The 17,503-nt window shown below is 52.6% G+C and overlaps 5 protein-coding genes across 5 annotated transcripts; 4 read left to right on the top strand and 1 right to left on the bottom strand.

Annotated features, from left to right (window-relative positions):
* Positions 1 to 1,098: 1,098 nt before the first annotated feature.
* J4E84_004074 (uncharacterized protein) lies at positions 1,099 to 5,643 on the top strand (the record flags this gene model as incomplete). Its single annotated transcript, XM_049386682.1, has 5 exons — positions 1,099 to 1,929; positions 2,009 to 2,605; positions 2,685 to 2,989; positions 3,043 to 4,217; positions 4,265 to 5,643. The coding sequence occupies 5 exons, from the start codon at positions 1,099 to 1,101 to the stop codon at positions 5,641 to 5,643; spliced, it is 4,287 nt and encodes a 1,428-aa protein (XP_049245452.1).
* A 568-nt stretch (positions 5,644 to 6,211) lies between these two features.
* On the top strand, positions 6,212 to 7,504 carry J4E84_004075 (uncharacterized protein; the record flags this gene model as incomplete). The annotated part of the gene is made up of 1 exon (XM_049386683.1): positions 6,212 to 7,504. The coding sequence occupies one exon, from the start codon at positions 6,212 to 6,214 to the stop codon at positions 7,502 to 7,504; it is 1,293 nt and encodes a 430-aa protein (XP_049245453.1).
* A 610-nt stretch (positions 7,505 to 8,114) lies between these two features.
* J4E84_004076 (uncharacterized protein) lies at positions 8,115 to 10,085 on the bottom strand (the record flags this gene model as incomplete). Its single annotated transcript, XM_049386684.1, has 1 exon — positions 8,115 to 10,085. One exon carries the CDS (start codon positions 10,083 to 10,085, stop codon positions 8,115 to 8,117), a length of 1,971 nt encoding a protein of 656 aa, XP_049245454.1.
* Positions 10,086 to 13,741: 3,656 nt separating this feature from the next.
* J4E84_004077 (uncharacterized protein) lies at positions 13,742 to 14,682 on the top strand (the record flags this gene model as incomplete). Its single annotated transcript, XM_049386685.1, has 2 exons — positions 13,742 to 13,745; positions 13,820 to 14,682. 2 exons carry the CDS (start codon positions 13,742 to 13,744, stop codon positions 14,680 to 14,682), a joined length of 867 nt encoding a protein of 288 aa, XP_049245455.1.
* A 1,371-nt stretch (positions 14,683 to 16,053) lies between these two features.
* Positions 16,054 to 17,476, top strand: J4E84_004078 (uncharacterized protein; the record flags this gene model as incomplete). Its single annotated transcript, XM_049386686.1, has 2 exons — positions 16,054 to 16,973; positions 17,029 to 17,476. The coding sequence occupies 2 exons, from the start codon at positions 16,054 to 16,056 to the stop codon at positions 17,474 to 17,476; spliced, it is 1,368 nt and encodes a 455-aa protein (XP_049245456.1).
* Between the last annotated feature and the right edge of the window lie 27 nt (positions 17,477 to 17,503).

Genomic DNA, 17,503 nt, shown 5'->3' on the forward strand with positions numbered 1-17,503 from the left:
TCTGCCTCCAGACCCATTCCGCACTTCCGCTCTGCATCGCCATCCATGGAACAGCAGAACGTCTTTACACGTAAGCGTTGCTGACTGTCGTCATCGGTATTCGGTCTTTTGCGCGCGAGCGGTGTCGTGCTTCGACAAATTCATGACGCATCGCCCGGTACTTGAGCGCACGATGTAATCGGCCCTGATGGCGACCGGTACAACCTTTCGCCCGCATGTTCGTACAAGCAAGGTACGGCACGTACGGTGCTATGTACGACATGTACGAAGGTAAGGTTGTCGCGTGGAAAAGCGTAGGATTTGTGATCAGGCCAAACGGCAATCTGTTGAGTGTGGATACTGATTTCGCACAACAAGCCGGTCACTCGAAGGTGCGAACAGCGCGAGCATTAAGAGTACATCGATATTTTGGGGTGGCTCTCCACATTCCGATGGCTACAAATCTGTTTGTCCGACTAGTTGAAACCTCGCGGAGAGCATTTCCGACACATTGAGGCCCTGGTGGAACTGTTTTCACGGGTTTGGGTCGCTCTTCGGTGCTTCAGGCGTTCGGCCGAGCCCAAATCGATCCTCAAACCATCCGCTAAGAAGCGCTATCAGGACCAATTTCAGCTCCGCCCCGCTACAACAGCGCCCAGTACAGGAAGCAGGGACTTTGTCTCTAGTTGACCCTGAATCTAGCATCAGGGCAGTCTAGACTGCCGAATCTGCACTTGCTGCCTGGATAGCTTCTTGAACCAATCAAGATGACCGAATTTTGGCCGTATGCAGTCGTTCCGCAGCAGTCGGTGCCCGTGGCTTCCTGCCTCGTGTGAGCCCCTGCTTCGTCCGTTGGAGGAAGTAATGCACGCAATTGCGCCTGCGACGTAGTAAGCTCGGAGTCGCTAATGTCGACGCCCGACTCTCCCTAGACTTTTCTAATCGATCAGGACCCACAGCAGTCCCCATAGGCTCATGTATATCACTACAACCCCAATATTCTTTTGAGTAGTACCTGCTTGAAGCTTTCACCTCTAATTCCGGGATCCGATCTTTAGTCGCTATCATCATATCTCAGAAAGACGAGAATCCTGGACGGACTGTTCGATCAACGCCAAAATGGAGGGCCGTAGGAGGAGCAGCGGTATGAACATACCTTCCGGCGCTGGTGAAGACATCATGCGAACACTATCCCGCACATTTTCCGGCAAATCAAGACAAGACGATAACATCCAACGAGAAGACGACAGTGCAGACAGCGATTCCGCCAAGACCAAGGTGGATGAGTGGAGGCTGGCAAGCGATGTGAAGGATCTCCAGCAAAACGATCCAACCGATGGACGAAGACTTGGTGTTACATGGAGCGGGCTCACTGTCAAAGTGGTGCCTTCGGACGCACGTTTGCAGGAGAATGTGCTCAGCCAGTTCAACATTCCACAGCAGATCAAGGAGTCGCGACAAAAACCAGAACTGAAGACCATTCTCGACAACAGCTTCGGCAGCGTACAGCCGGGCGAGATGCTGCTGGTGCTGGGAAGGCCTGGATCCGGATGCACCACCTTACTGAAGATGCTCGCCAACAAGCGCAAGGGGTACGCACAAGTCGAAGGCGATGTGCACTTTGGCTCGATGGACGCCAAAGAAGCCCAAAAATACCGCGGAAACATTGTCATCAACACCGAAGAGGAGCTTTTCTTCCCTACGCTCACAGTAGGCAAGACCATGGACTTCGCTACAAGACTGAACATCCCACGTACTCTTCCGAGGGATTCCGCAACTCCCGAGGAGTATCGCCAGAAGTTCAAGTCATTCTTAATGGATTCTATGGGAATATCTCACACCGAGGACACCAAGGTCGGCGATGCCTTCGTCCGCGGTGTATCTGGCGGAGAGCGCAAACGAGTCTCTATCATCGAAACTTTGGCCAATCGCGCCAGCGTAGCCTGCTGGGTAAGTTCACCAACTATTCATGAAGCTAAGGATGATAAGCTTCTTCGGGTCCGCAATGATGGACGCTGACATGACACAGGATAATTCCACACGTGGTCTCGACGCAAGTACTGCTCTAGAGTACACTCGTGCTCTCAGATGCTTGACAGACGCGATGGGCATTGCTACAATCGTCACATTGTACCAGGCAGGCAACGGTATCTACGACCTTTTCGACAAAGTCCTCGTGCTCGACGAGGGCAAGCAAGTTTTCTACGGCACTCGCGAACAAGCTCGACCCTTCATGGAAGAGCAGGGATTCGTGTGCAGCGAGGGTGCGAACGTTGCCGACTTCCTCACTGGTGTGACAGTACCATCTGAGCGACAGATCAGATCCGGATTTGAAGGCTTCCCACGCAACAACATTGAGCTAGAGCAGGCCTACCAACGGTCTTCCATCAAGGCTGCCATGGAGCAAGAACTGTCATATCCCACAAGTGACGCCGCAAAGTCGAACACCAAGTCCTTTGTCGAAGCTATGGCGATAGACAAGTCGAAGCATCTTCCAGCATCATCCCCCATGACAGTCTCGTTCTATAACCAGGTGAAAGCCTGTGTGGCTCGGCAATACCAGATCCTCTGGGGAGACAAAGCGACGTTCATCATCAAGCAAGGTTCTACACTCTTCCAGGCAATCGTAAGTCTCACCATCCCTCTCCGAGCGACTATGCAATATCACAAGATGTATTCGAATTGATGGCTGACTCCGCTTTTAGATCGCCGGTTCGCTCTTCTACAACGCCCCCGCGACCTCATCTGGTCTGTTCGTCAAGGGAGGAGCTCTCTTCTTGGCTCTCCTCTTCAACGCATTGCTGGCCATGTCGGAGGTCACGGACAGCTTCTTCGGTCGCCCCATCCTCGCCAAACACAAGAACTTCGCTTTCTACAACCCGGCAGCTTTCTGTATCGCCCAGATCGCAGCCGATGTGCCGATTCTACTCTTCCAAGTCACTATGTTTATGGTAGTGCTGTATTGGATGGTGGCTTTGAAGGCTACAGCTGCTGCTTTCTTTACTGCATGGTAGGCGATAGAAGCTTATCTTACACATGAATCGTACTAACACGCTTTGACAGGTTTGTCGTATACGTCGTCACCTTCGTCATGACTGCCTTCTTCCGCATGGTCGGCGCCGCCTTCCCCAACTTCGACGCCGCTTCCAAGGTTTCGGGTTTCTCCATCACAGCTCTCATTCTCTACATCGGCTACCAGATCCCGAAGCCCGCGATGCATCCATGGTTCGTTTGGATCTACTGGATTGATCCTTTGAGCTATGGCTTCGAATCTCTGATGGCGAACGAGTTCTCCGGTCAAGACATCCCTTGTGTCAACAGCAACCTCATCCCGAACTTCCTTCCTCAATATCAGAACGGCGTCAACCAAGCTTGCGCAGGTGTTGGCGGAGCTAAGCCTGGAGCTACCTCGGTCAGTGGTGACGATTACCTGGAGAGTCTTTCTTACGCCAAGGGCCACATCTGGCGCAACGTCGGTATTCTGTTCGCCTGGTGGTTCCTCTTCGTGGGCCTCACAATCTTCTTCACACTCCGATGGGATGACTCGGCCAGCTCTGGAGGCGCTCTCCTGATCCCCCGTGAGAACAAGAAGAAGGTCCCACGCTCTATTACACCCGGCGATGAAGAAGCCCAGGCAAATGAGAAGAGCCCCAGAACCGACGGCGCTGACGAGAAAGCTACCGAAACTCAGGACCTGAGTGCCAACCTCATGCGCAACACCTCTGTCTTCACCTGGCGCAACCTATCTTACGTTGTCAAGACCCCATCTGGTGACCGCACGCTCCTGGACAATGTTCACGGCTACGTCAAACCTGGGATGCTGGGAGCTTTGATGGGCTCATCTGGTGCTGGCAAGACGACCCTCTTGGACGTATTGGCTCAGCGAAAGACTGATGGTACTATCCATGGAGAGATCCTTGTCGACGGCCGACCACTTCCTGTTTCATTCCAACGTTCTGCGGGCTACTGCGAGCAACTCGATGTCCACGAGCCTTTCGCGACCGTCCGGGAAGCACTCGAGTTTTCCGCCCTCCTTCGTCAAAGCCGCGACACCCCACGCGAGGAGAAGCTGGCTTACGTCGACACTATCATCGATCTGCTCGAGCTGCACGACCTGGAACATACATTGATTGGTCGCGTTGGAGCTGGCTTATCGGTTGAGCAGCGCAAGCGCGTCACTATTGGTGTCGAGCTTGTTTCCAAGCCTTCCATCTTGATCTTCCTCGATGAGCCTACCTGTAAGTATATGTTACCACCTATCGAGTACATCGCTAACACTATCTAGCTGGTTTGGACGGCCAAGCCGCTTTCAACACTGTTCGATTCCTTCGCAAGCTTGCCGACGTTGGCCAGGCTGTCTTGGTCACCATTCATCAACCGTCTGCTCTGCTCTTCGCCCAATTCGACACCCTTCTGCTTCTCGCAAAGGGTGGCAAGACCGTGTACTTCGGTGACATCGGCGACAACGCGGCTACCATTAAGGGATACTTTGAGCGATACGATGCTCCATGTCCTCCGGGTGCCAACCCAGCAGAACACATGATCGACGTGGTTACAGGCACACAGGGCAAAGATTGGCACCAAGTATGGCTAGACTCGCCAGAAGCTGCACGCATGCACCAAGACCTCGATCATATCATCACCGATGCTGCTGGCAAAGAGCCCGGTACCACGGACGACGGTCATGAGTTCGCGACGAGTCTCTGGACACAAACCAAGATTGTCACCAATAGGGCCAACGTCAGCATGTACCGCAACGTCGACTACGTTAACAACAAGTTCGCCCTTCACATCGGTACCGCACTGTTGATTGGGTTCAGTTTCTGGAAGATTGGCAACACCGTAGCCGACCAGCAGCTCGTCCTCTTCTCTCTGTTCAACTACATCTTCGTCGCACCAGGTGTTATTGCGCAACTACAGCCCCTCTTCATCGACCGTCGCGACATCTACGAAACACGTGAGAAGAAGTCGAAGATGTACTCTTGGATCGCCTTCGTCACCGGCCTCGTCGTCTCCGAGATTCCGTACCTCATCATCTGCGCCGTTCTCTACTACGTCTGCTTCTACTACACTGCTGGTCTTCCGTCGGACTCCAACAAGGCAGGCGCCGTGTTCTTCGTCATGCTCATCTATCAGTTCATCTACACGGGAATCGGCCAGTTCGTTGCTGCGTACGCCCCGAACGCTGTATTTGCCTCGCTGGTCAACCCCCTCATCATCGGAGTCCTTGTCTCTTTCTGTGGTGTACTGGTGCCGTATGCGCAGATCCAAGAGTTCTGGAGATACTGGATGTACTGGCTGAACCCCTTCAACTACCTCATGGGATCGTTGCTCGTCTTCACAGACTTTGACTGGGAGATCAACTGCTCCGAGTCGGAGTTTGCAATGTTCGATCCTCCATCTGGCCAGACATGTTCCGAATACTTGACAGCGTGGATGGCTGGACCAGGCAGTCGCACGAACCTCGTCAACCCTGATGCTACTTCCGACTGCAGAGTGTGCCAGTACACCAGAGGTAGCGACTACCTGTACACGGTCAACTTGAACGACTACTACTACGGATGGAGGGACGCGGCGATCTGCGTCATCTTCGCCATCTCGAGTTACGCTCTGGTCTATGTTCTCATGAAGCTGAGGACCAAGGCGAGTAAGAAGGCGGAGTGAGTGGGTGGCTGTGTGAATTTGCTGTTCGGCGCTCAGGAACCAAATTGCCTTCTGCTCACGACTGCATTTGAGTCCTTGGTTAACGTTTGGAGTCTTGGCTTTGTTTATCTTTTCTATTCATCTCTAAAAGTTCCATCTTTAGACAACTTTAGACCCTCTTTAGAATTAGCGCCTGATCCTAGAGCAGGTTCAAGTTTGCTACATGTAATATATTGTAATTCTTACCAACGCATCGCCAGCTACTTCATTTTGCATGCATCCAGGAGTGACAGGCTGGAACGACTGCCAATACTGAAGTATCACTTCAACAAGAGCTTTCGGAGGTGAAGGCAGGTCTCCAAGCCCATACTGAGACAACGTTCCAGTGGTGCAACATTTTTAGTGGCTTCCTACACGTGCACTGCGACGGCGCTAGTGAGTGAGAGAGTGAGACTCCACCACGCGCGCTCCGCAATTCCACCAACCGACACCAACGCGACTTTCTCCAAGCAACTTAACGCGTTTTTATAACGCGCCACGATACTCAATCACCATCGCGCATTCGCTCAAGATTCAGCGCGACCCTGCAATGCCCCCGAAAGCACGTACTCCTCGCGGCAAGGCCGCCGCCGCGGTCGAAGAAGCGCCTGTCGCATTGCCAATGAAGCGAGGTCGCGCCGCCAAAGCTAATGCTGTCGATGCTGCCGACGTCGTCGCCGAGCCCCCGAAGAAGCGCGGTCGCCCTGCGAAAGCACAAGCTGAAGAGCCCGTTGAGGCCGCGCTGGAGCCCAAGAAACGCGGTCGCCAGGCCAAGGTTGCGCCGGAGCCTGTCGTCGAAGAGACAGCAGTAGTAGCAGTCAAGAAGGGCAGAGGAAGGCCCAAGAAGGACGCCGTCACCGTACAGGAAGAAGATGCCCCAGTCAAGAGTCGTGGACGCCCCAAGAAAGAGGCTGTTGCAGAGCAAGCTCCAGCTACACCCAAGCGTGGCCGTCCAGCGCGCGCTGCAGTCGACCTTCACCGCGTCGCTGGCTCCCCTCGCATCGGCAAGAGGTCGTCTCCTCGCAACACCAACAAGGCCAAGCCTGAGCCCGTTGCTCGCCGCCTCGATCCACGTATGCGATCCAAATTGCGCACCCGACTGCCAGCCAAGAAGAGCGAGCCAGCTCCAAAGCCAGCTCCAAAGCCAACCTCCAGACGCGGACGGCCACCCAAGACTGCTGCCGCTGTTGCCCCTCCTCCGAAACAAGTGACCAAGTCCACGAAGCCTCTCGCCCCTCGCAAGATGCGCGGCCACACCGTGCGCCAAATCCCCGACCGATACATCGCGCAGATCGACCAATACCTCCACGATCTCATCGAAGCCGACGAGTCTCCTGCCGCAGAGGAGCAAGAGGACGGCGTAGTCGTTGAAGTTGAAGATGCCCAGGATGCGCTTGTGTCTTCAGAGCAAGATCGTGATCAATACCAAGAGGACAGCGATGGCGGTATCGACATGAACGGTCAACAAGACCTCGTTGAAGACGAGGAAGACATGCAGGCTGTTGCCGCGCTGCAGCAGCAGGAGAGAGAGGAGTACGCCGAAGACTCACCCGAGGAGGCAAACGACGACGAGTTCCCCGAAGAGCTCCCCGAGAACGACGAGCCTCAGTACCCAGACGATGGCGAGAACGACGAGAACATCGAGCCGGTACACGAGGAGGTTGAGATGAGCATGCACGACGTCGAGATGGAGGCAGACGCGGATGGCGACACCCTTCTCACTACCATCGACACCGACATTGTGGTCCGCGACGATAGCCCTCCCCTAGATGTTGAAGAGGAGGATGGTCTTCTCAACCCGACTCCCCCCAGGCCTTCCGCGGCTGCTGCTATCTTCAGCTAGACGACTTGTGTCTAGCTGGAGGGTACATGTCTGCTTCCGTTCTGATTTTGCATTGCTGAGCGAGCGAAGTAGCATCTTCATTCTGATATCACGTAGCTCCTGTACAAAGCTTTTCATTACTTGCAGGGCATACGGTCAATGAGGCGAACGACGGGGTTGTGCTCAGCCTGCTCATCCTCTTGACTACAGGGTTCGCGTTTGCGTTACGAGACGTCTATAGCGGCCTGCTACACATGAATATACACTACCAACAAACTCATCTTGCTTTTCACAGTAACTGCTAATGACTTGAACAGGTCATGCATCACACGACCACACATGACTATACTACAACTCACGCATTATCACGTTAACGCAAAGCATAGCAAACACTCTAGGACACACATTGAAACAACTTGGAAAACTTTACAATTACACTTGGGCTATAGTACTATCCTACCACCGATACCAGCTTTTAATTTTTACCTCCCCTCAACAACTCAATTTCGTCTCCGCCGTGCCGGGCCTACTTGGCCTACTCGTCTCAAAGACGCCCCTCCTTCTCCTCACCTCCTCACCCATCATGCGCCAATCCGTCCAGCAATGAAACCCCAATCGATCAACGTCGTAACTAATGCGCGAAGATAGAATTCCCCTCGCCATGCTCATGTCCATGACTGTGTCCGTGGCTGTGACCACCGCCAGAGGCGCTGTGGTTGTGCACGGTGGTACCGCTGGAGACTACCCTGGAGATCTTGGAGCCGCCACGGGCTGCGCCGCCACTGCTGGCGTGGTAGACGCTGCTAGCTGACTCTTCGAAACGCTCCATCTCACGGCACTTCTCCTCGTACTTGGCCATGTACTCGTCGCGCTCGCGGTCGGCGGCGTGACGCGCGGAAATGGCGCGTTCCTTCTGTTCGCGGGCCTCGTTGAGTAGAGTGCGGAGTGAGGTTATCTCGAACTCGAACTCAGCGGAGGAGTCGTCGTAGGTGGAGATGGTCTCGGTGATCTCCTCGTACTTGTGCTTCCAGGCGTTGAGGTCGGAGTGCGCGCGGTCGCGAGCGTACTTCAGGTTGGTGATCTCGGTCTGGAAGATGACGAGCTTTTCCTGGAGGCTGCTGATCTCGCCGGTGAGGTGGCCGTGCTTGCCGCGCGAGTCTTCACCCTCACGGTAAAGCACCTTGTTGCGCTCGGTCAGAGTGTGGATCTCAGACTTGATCTCGGTGATCGTCAACTCCGCGCGGCGCAGGGAGTCTTCCAAGATGTTAATGCGGCGGTGGCCGTCTTCCACCTTGCGGTGCTCGTCGTGGAGGTCTTGCTTGACTTGATCGCGCTCAATGACAACGAGACGGTGGTCCTCGCGAGAGCGGTCGATGGCGTCTCGGAGCTCTGTGCGCTCGAGCTCGACGTCCCTCAACTTCTCCTTGACGGAAACGACCTCGCGCTTGATGTGCTCGTACTTGAGAGAGAACTCATTAGCACGGGCGTCGGCCTCCTCCCAACCTTGAGCCTTAGCCTTCACCTCACGGCGGAGGTTGTCAATGGTCAGAGCATGGTCATCACGCTCTGTCTCAATGATGCGGACAGTCTCCTTGAGCTTGTGAAGCTCACGCTGCACACGGTCGTGTCGCTCAGTGAGCTCAGTGTACTCACGAGTTGTCTCGTCGACGCGAGATTTCGCGCGCTTCAACTCTTCGTGAAGACGATCCTTCTCGTGGAGGTGTTCGTCCCGCTCAAGCTCGAACATCTTGATACGGTCGGTAAGAGTGAGGACCTCCTTGCGAGTAGACTCGAACTTGGAAGTAGTCTCGTTGTACTTGCTCTTGAGCTCAGTGTGCTCACGAAGAAGTGTCCTGAGCTCATTGTGGTGCTTGTCTGAGTCAAATCGAGCGGAATCGCGTTCGCCTTCACAGATCTTCAGCCTGGAGTACGCAGCCTCTAGCTCCGCCCTGGTCCTCTCGTGGTCACCATGAGTGAGCGTGATGGAGCTTTGAAGTTCGTGTAGCTCATGTCGGGTGTTCTCCAGGTCGCGGTCGCGATCGGAAAGCTTCTTCTTGTGGTCGGTCACTTGAGTAAGGGCAGCGTTAAGCTCAAGAACGAGCTTCTCCACCTGCCTCTTCCTCTCGCCGTGTTCATGACCATAATGCGAGTGTTCAGCTTCTTTACGCTGGATCTCTTCCGTCACCTCTTCGACGGTAATGAGAAGCTCATCCCTCTCACGAGAGAGACTGTCTCGCTCAGCCATGATACGAGACCATGACTCTTTGAGCGAGGAAGCCTCTCGGGAGGCGGTAGACATGAGGTCCATCAAGGCGAAGAATTTGCCCTCAGCTTGTGATGTGAGTTCTGTAGACATCTTGCTTCGATGTGACTGGAGGAAGCTGCTTGCTCGACGAGAGGATGAGCTGGTCTGACGAGTCGTTCGACGTGTCAGTGATGAGCTGTGGCCGCCACCATTTGCTTGACTGGCGAATGAGAAAGATCGGTTGCCTGTGGGGGAGGAAGGCTCAGAAAAGACATCGCGAAGTCCACTGGCCTTGAGCTTCATGATGGTGAGTCTCTCGGGCGAGATATCGGCGGTGGTATCGAATGTGTCTGTCATTGTGATGATATGAGGTATTGAGAGAGATGTGAAGATGTTTGAGATGTATATGCTATAAGGGTGAGCGGAAAGTGGTACTTATGCTGTCAGTGCCGTCAACCAACATCCTGCCCCACGTACCATGGTAGCGTATCACAAGCGGCACATCAATACTGCCATCGGTATAGTCAGCTCCTCGCATTAACCAGCTGGTCGTGGCTTGCAGCTTGGAGGTGTATTCCCACATATGACGCAACGTTCTCAGAGCATTTGGCAAACTGGAGGAGCTATCCCAGCTGCCGTTCGATACGCTGCACTGTTACTGGAAAGGCACATGCAGCAACTTGGAACCATGCATGAGATAAGTGGGACCTCTTCATCAAGTGTCGGCGACTGAAGAGGTGAAGGTGACCATCGTAGCATTCAGCTTGAATGAGCACCGCCTAGGAGATCAGACCCGGCATTGCCATATGCAATGACGATCCTTTGTAGCGCAAGTCGATGAGAGGGATTTTGGCCTTGCCGCTCTCGCTTGTCGGGGCATTCGACTGCATGATGGATCGGCTTACGACTGGATGATGTGATGCCAGGCGCGGGTAGATCACCAGGGCTGGGTATCTCGATGCTGCAGATCGCAGATCATATATGGGGGCGGGCCGCGCTATAGCATCCTCGCCGAGTCGACAGCGCCATCGCTTGACCTCGCTTGCTTCTTTCGGCCGCTACATGACGCCAAAGCTTTCGATAGTCCTAAACGGGATTTCGTCTTTCAACGCGAGGGAAGAGCCGTGGGCCAATGGCATTGCCTGGCATGCTGGACCGGACCGCCATCAGGCAATCGGAAACGTCGGCCATGACCGAGCAATAGGATAGCGAACGCCATTGGAGGGGAAGCTACACCGGTGCACGCCTGGCCATTACCAGTGTAGTGTATCAGTGAGCGATGATCGAAGAGCCGGTGGTTGTAAGACGTAGCTCCAGATCGTGCGGCGGCTCTGAGGCATGGTTGACGCTAGCACATGACCCCGCCCTTGTCGATGAAGAAGCAACGAAGGAGCGGAGGAGTTCGCATCGCCAAACCTCCGTCGAGTCTGGAACAGAGACATAACAAACCTATCGATTCCAGAAACGTTGGTAGGAGATGTCCAAGTACCAGCACGAGCTTCAGCCGTGCTTCATGCATTTCCCTAATGCGGGTCTCGGTTCTGCACATCGTACCCGCACTTGCAGCGACGTCACAGCTAGACGAGAATTCGGGAAAGAGCGATCAGACCCCGACTGAACGCATCGATGGAAGTCTTCAGTAGTCTGCACCGATCCTGCACGTCCTTTCTCATACGTCTTGCGTTTTGGCTAGCGCGCCACGGCCTACTGAATCTCATGTCGTGCGCGGGCATTTCTTCAGTGCCAACACCGACTGTCTTCCACCGACATCTACAATGATGACAGGGTAATATGAGACACGATCTGTGTATCCCAGAATATGTGTTTCTTAGGAATGGGGCCTCTTTTCATCGCAAAATGTTTTATGAGAAGAAGTAACTTGATTGAGCCCATCTGTTTATCTGTGCAGCCGTAAAGGCAAGTTATCGATCAAGGAGGAAAAACAGTACCAGCATGTCTGACTTGGATGAGTATCCGGGACCTTCACAAGTCCTCTCAACGAATGGTCTTGCTGTACAGTATACGGTTGCAATATCATGAATTGAAGAAGTTAATATATTCGGGAGTACGCTCACGGTGAGATTCACACGGAGATGTGGCGAAGAGTACCCTGCGTTGCCGCTACACAAATTTGAAACGATGTCTGCTTTGAAGATCGAGTTCGTAAGAGCCGGGAAGGGCAAGCCCAGACGAACCGAAGGCTTACGTCTTTGTTCGAGCATCCGACTCCAGACGTTACCAGGCACCTTTTGCGCTTGTTCTCGGTAAGAATCGATACCTGAAAGAAGTCTGAAAGCGGTGCTCGTATCGCAGATATGATAAATGTGTCCAAAGGTAAGTCGAATGTGGTGCGTCAAGAGCGACACTTCGTTCTTTACGTTTCCGAGACCATCCATCCCTCTTTGCACTCACCTACCTTCCCGATACACACGCCGTCATGAAACTATCCCTCACCTCCACCTTCGTGCTTTCACTCCTCGCCATATCCATCGATGCTTACGAATTCAAAACCGGATCAGGAGTCTGTGCCACGCGTTACGAAAAATGCACAGAACCATGGGTTTACCTTTGCGAATGTAACTCGGGATGGATTGTAAGTCTTCCATGTCTTATACGAGGTTGTGCACGCGCTTACTGTTATCAATACAGGTGCAGTGTAGTGGTGGCGGGACCCGCTTAGATCCAACCCCTGTGAAATGGATGCCTCTTCTTAACTGTCCAAAGCCGGACAAGAAGGGAGGGCTGCAATGTGTTTCTGGGATGTGCACTAAGTGGCGGCCTGACCTGCTATCGATTTAGAGCTCTTCTCATGTTGTTGGTAGACAAGTGCCGGTGGGGTGTAGATGTATTGGCCAACTCAGACAGTAATTGGTTCGCTCTTACACCGTTGCACCTTGATGGGATTCGACTTATTGTTTGGGTTCGCAGTCGTGCTATCGACGTTGTTTCGTTGCCTTGCGTCTAGTACATAACGAGATACCTGATGCCGCTGTGAAGGCCACATGCATTGGAGACATACGGTACCTAGATAGATGGTATTATATGGGACAGACTTCGCCGTTCATATAAATTAACAAAGTTGCGCGAACATGTGATGTCATTACGACAGGACGCTGATACATGTAAGGTGGCATGGTGCCCAGGTGTGGTTGAGGAGATGGGGCCAAGTCTGATCTCCACGATCATTTGGGCTGGGCTGTCCACAGATCCGCGCTCCCGGAGTACGCGAGAATGAATGATGGGCGTGCTGCCACAAACGCTTTGAACTCGGACAAGCCGCATCCTGATCCAGATCGTGTTCAACACGCGTGACGAAGAAGGTACGGTCGCTGAACATCGTGTCGGTAGGGTTCGGCTTGAGTTCGGCCTTGAGACGACCCCACAACTAGCGAGGCTTGGGCTGTTTCATTTCTGCCCTTTACCGAGAGCCGCGAAATTTGGCGCACCTCTCAAAGATATCACGCTCACCCAGTCGTTGGAACCCAAGCTGCCCGACAATCGATAAAGAAACGCGTGTGATTTGCTTCGAGACACGAAACAGGACACTGAGGCAGGTATTAATCGCATGACGCGTTCAATGCTGAGAGCGTCCACTTCACTATACCAAAAGAATCGACGCGACTCGTTGTTATCTGTCTGTTCAGCTGCACTTTTGCGATCGCGCACGCCGAAGATATCAGAATCCGACTATGTCGCTGACGTCAAGGGACCAATATTTGTCACCCTGTACCGAGAATGAGTACCTCTGTTGCGAAGACCAATCCGATTGGGACAAAGAGAAAGACAAATTACGAGGCCGAGTCCTTCGTGTTACTCTAAGCCAACAGGTGCATATCTCTAGGTAAGTTGGGACGATTAATATATATAGATACTGAAGACTGTCGCTCACATCTTGATTAGTGACATCATGAGGTCATTAAAGCTTCATACGGGATGGCTACAGAGTCTTGAAATCGCCAATTACGCAGCCAATATCTCAGATGGTGATGTCCTTGACTTGGTCTCACGGAACAATGGGTTACGCGAAATCATGCTATTGAACATCAATCTAACGGACAAATCAATCATTCATATTCTCGGACATTGTCCAGATATCGTATCCATTTCAACTGGCGGTGACAGTTCTGGCGGAGATGGGCGGATCAAAGGCCATTTTGCGTCCTACATGAACAAGCAGGAAAATATGCACAAATGGGAGAAATTGACAACTATCACTTTTTGGGGTCAGCCAATCGACAGGGCACAAATTAGAGGCTTACTCAAAAAGCGACCGAACCTACGAATCGATCAGTTGCAGACACCCAGCCCCGAAGTAGTAAAATCGCTCACGGATGCCGGCATCTCACCTTCCAACAAGGAACTATCAGATACGGCAATTACCGAGGAGTTTGCTAAAGCATCACAAATCGTGCCCGTTATATCTTTCTGGAGAAACGGCAAGGTTAGAGGCCCAGACATGGCGGATTTGGTGCGGTTAGAACAGACTCGGTTGGACGCTATCCGGCAGTGTAAGGCTGAGCTTCAAGCTTGGGCTGAGTATGAGGCAGAGTCAGAACTTGAGGTGGAGGCTGAAAAGATCCCTGAAGAACCAGAGAGTTGTAGAAAGCGGACTCTAGACCTGGCCTCTCCATCATCACCACGGCCAGCTCGAAAGGTCGCAAGACGGGAAGTTTCCGATCTCCGTCACGAAGAAGATGCAAAGCAGGCCGACAGGACGAGTAGCACGAACGTCAATGAAGCGTCATCAAGTATGGAAAACACCTCTGGGAACGCCAACGCAGGCAGCAGCTCTGACGGAAGCGCCTTGACCAAGAGCGTCATCAAAGAAGAACCTTTGGTCGAGGATGACTTCGGAGTGAACTATGAGGCAGCCGAAACCCATGGAGGAGATGCATTGGATGAGGAGGAGGATGCTATGATGAGTACTGTAATCAAGAGAGACGATAGTGTATGACCAAAGCCGATTTCAATGAAGAGACATGTTCAGTGTTTCAGGTGGCTTTCACTCCAGTATTGAGAGCGCGCAAGCGTGCCTACAACTGAGACCAAATTGGGTGATGGCGCCCTGGAAGCGCTATTATGACATCATCGTTGTTTAGCCTGGACTTATCAGCAGGCTCTATTATCAACTCTATACGAGCGAGCAGATCCCTCTTATTCCACATTAAACGCTAATGACATTGTCTCTTTCGTGTTCCGAGAGCACGATGTGTGCAGACGCTTTTTGGTTTCAGTTGCGGCCAGGCATCCTCGGGGCCCATACTAGTTACCGGTACCCCCCGCCCAACGGGCCCGGCTGTTTCGGGAAGGTTCGCTCCTGCAGGCCGAGGAACCTCAACATGTCCACAGTCACCGGTCGCTCAACACCAACTCCCTATGAGGATACGGCACGGTTTACATGTCAGTGAACTGCTATCGATGCTAAGTTGACTCCATCCTCGCGCGCGACAAGCAGCACAACCGGGCCCCACTGTCTGATCTGCCCCCACGTCACACCTTCGAAGCCACGCACTTACCAACACCGAACGATGTCGTTAGAAGCAACTCGCAAATATTGGCTACTACTACCTGAGAACCAGCGCGTAGCATGTGATAGTGCAGATAAATGGCATTGGAGAAAAGAGAGAGAGAAACTGCTGCGAGGCCGAGTGTATGATGTTTTTCTGACGTGCGACATTCTGATATTACGGTATGTTCAGACGACGAAGAAGTCCATTGTCTGAAAGCCATGACTCACAGCTTCATTAGCTCTATGAAGACTGCGCTAAAGCTTCATACCGGCTTTCTGAAACGCCTTTGGTTGAGCGACAGAGAAGGCAATCTCTCAGACGGCGACGTGCGCGCGATTGTTGCACGGAATCACCTCCTACTCGATATCAACTTATATGCACCAAATTTGACAGACAAGGCACTTATCGCCATTTTAAAACACTGTCGATCTGTCGTGTTTGTTGGAATACACGGCTTGCCTAGCAGAAATGGATGTATCAAAGGCCATTTCGTTGATTTTATGAACATGCAGGAAAACCAGCGCAAATGGCCGTTGCTGAATGAATTGCGGCTGGATAATCAACCCATTGATGCAGCTCGAATGAGAAGCGTCACCAAAAGAAGACACGGACTAGAGATTCGGCAGAGCATTGCGCTTACTTCTGCTGTGGCTGAGGCGCTGTCCAACGCTGGTGTCGATATACCAGGCGCGGAACATATCGCAACTAAGTGGTGTAGAGGGCATGTCGTAGGCATAGACTGGGTGGCATTGGTGCGCAGAGAGCAAGCGAGGCTGGATGACTTGAAACAGCTTGCGACACAACTTCAAACGGAGATGCTTCAACGATTTCGACAGATGATTCAGGATGAAATTCGAGAAGAGCGAAACATGGCTAGACTTCTAGTCGATTCTGCGCACAGTGATACAGAAGAGCCTGGGTCAGAAGAAACTGGACCAGAAGAGAGCTGTTCTGAGGCAGAAGAATCTGGCGATGACGGTCTGGATGATTTTGATACTAGACGTCTAGGTAGTTATGAGGACACTACAGAGGAGGGAGACTCAAAAGCAGATGAACTCGAGGAAGAGGAAGATATCTTAGAGGAGGAAGAACCAGAAGCAGATGAGCTCGAAGAAGAGACCGGAGAAGAGCATTCGAATGAAGAAGATTGTTCCCCAGAAGAGACCGACGGGGAAGAGGAGGACGACAACGACGACGAAAGATATCAGATCGAAGAAGAGGCGCGTCCCTCAATCAAAGCCGAAAGGATTGCACAGACTGCAGACGAAGAGATCCCCAGGACAGAATCCAGATATTGGGCCCCTGTGGAGCGGAACACAGGAGCAACGATAAAACAAGAAAGCCGCCTTAGCGTAGCGAGAAGTTTACCAAGAAGACCGGCATCGATATCTGCCGATGAAGATAATGACATGCGCATCGCGAGTGGAACGCATATCCAAGACGAAAGGCAACAGAGCGACCGCAGTGAGGCGGAGTTCAAAGATGAGCTAGTCAACCAGGTCAAAAGCGAAAGTAGAATACATGCACAAGATTCAGCACGCTTCGGGAACGACATCGAACGCTCTATTGTTGTCAAAACGTATTATCCACGCACACCCATTTCACCCCTCGAGTTTCCGGGTTCTGTCACACTCAGATTTAGCAGTCCTCAGGATTGGGAGCGACGATGGCAGAGGGCACAGCGTCGCACAGGCATACGCATGGTCATTTTCGAACCAAGCTTTGCTGTCACAGTGTAAGTTGTCTTCGTCTGTCATTGAATTTGTTGTTAGCATACTGAATCTAAACAGTGCCGACATCAATATGCTAGCTTGGTCACCAGCAGCATTCAGTTCATCTATTTTTGCGATCCGCGTGGGCAACGGTGCCCTGATAGACGACCAGTCTATTACCAACCTCGCCGCGAACATGGCGCAGTTAACACAGGTGCAAATCGATTTGGCTCCAAATATTGGTGACCAATCCATCATGAGTCTTATCGAGTTCTGTCCGGCCATTGAATACATTGAAGTATGTGGGGATCTACTCACGAGACGATCCGGTGGTGTGACTTTGCGTAACCTCGACGCGATATTGATTGCAAATGAAGATAAGGCCCAACGTCTTCGTAATTTGGTGCTTGTAGATCAGCTGGTGGAAGACAAGAGCGTGGAAGCCTGCGAAAATTTGCGAGCAAATCTGAAAATTATACGTGGACATCAGACACGAAAGGGGATTGTGCCGGGAAGCAGGGCTTAGCGCGCGGCTAGATACGCAAAACAATGT

Source organism: Alternaria hordeiaustralica (genome assembly GCF_023758085.1).
Source record: "Alternaria hordeiaustralica strain BMP 2776 chromosome Unknown scaffold_6, whole genome shotgun sequence".
In the NCBI taxonomy this organism is placed as follows: Eukaryota; Fungi; Ascomycota; class Dothideomycetes; order Pleosporales; family Pleosporaceae; genus Alternaria; species Alternaria hordeiaustralica.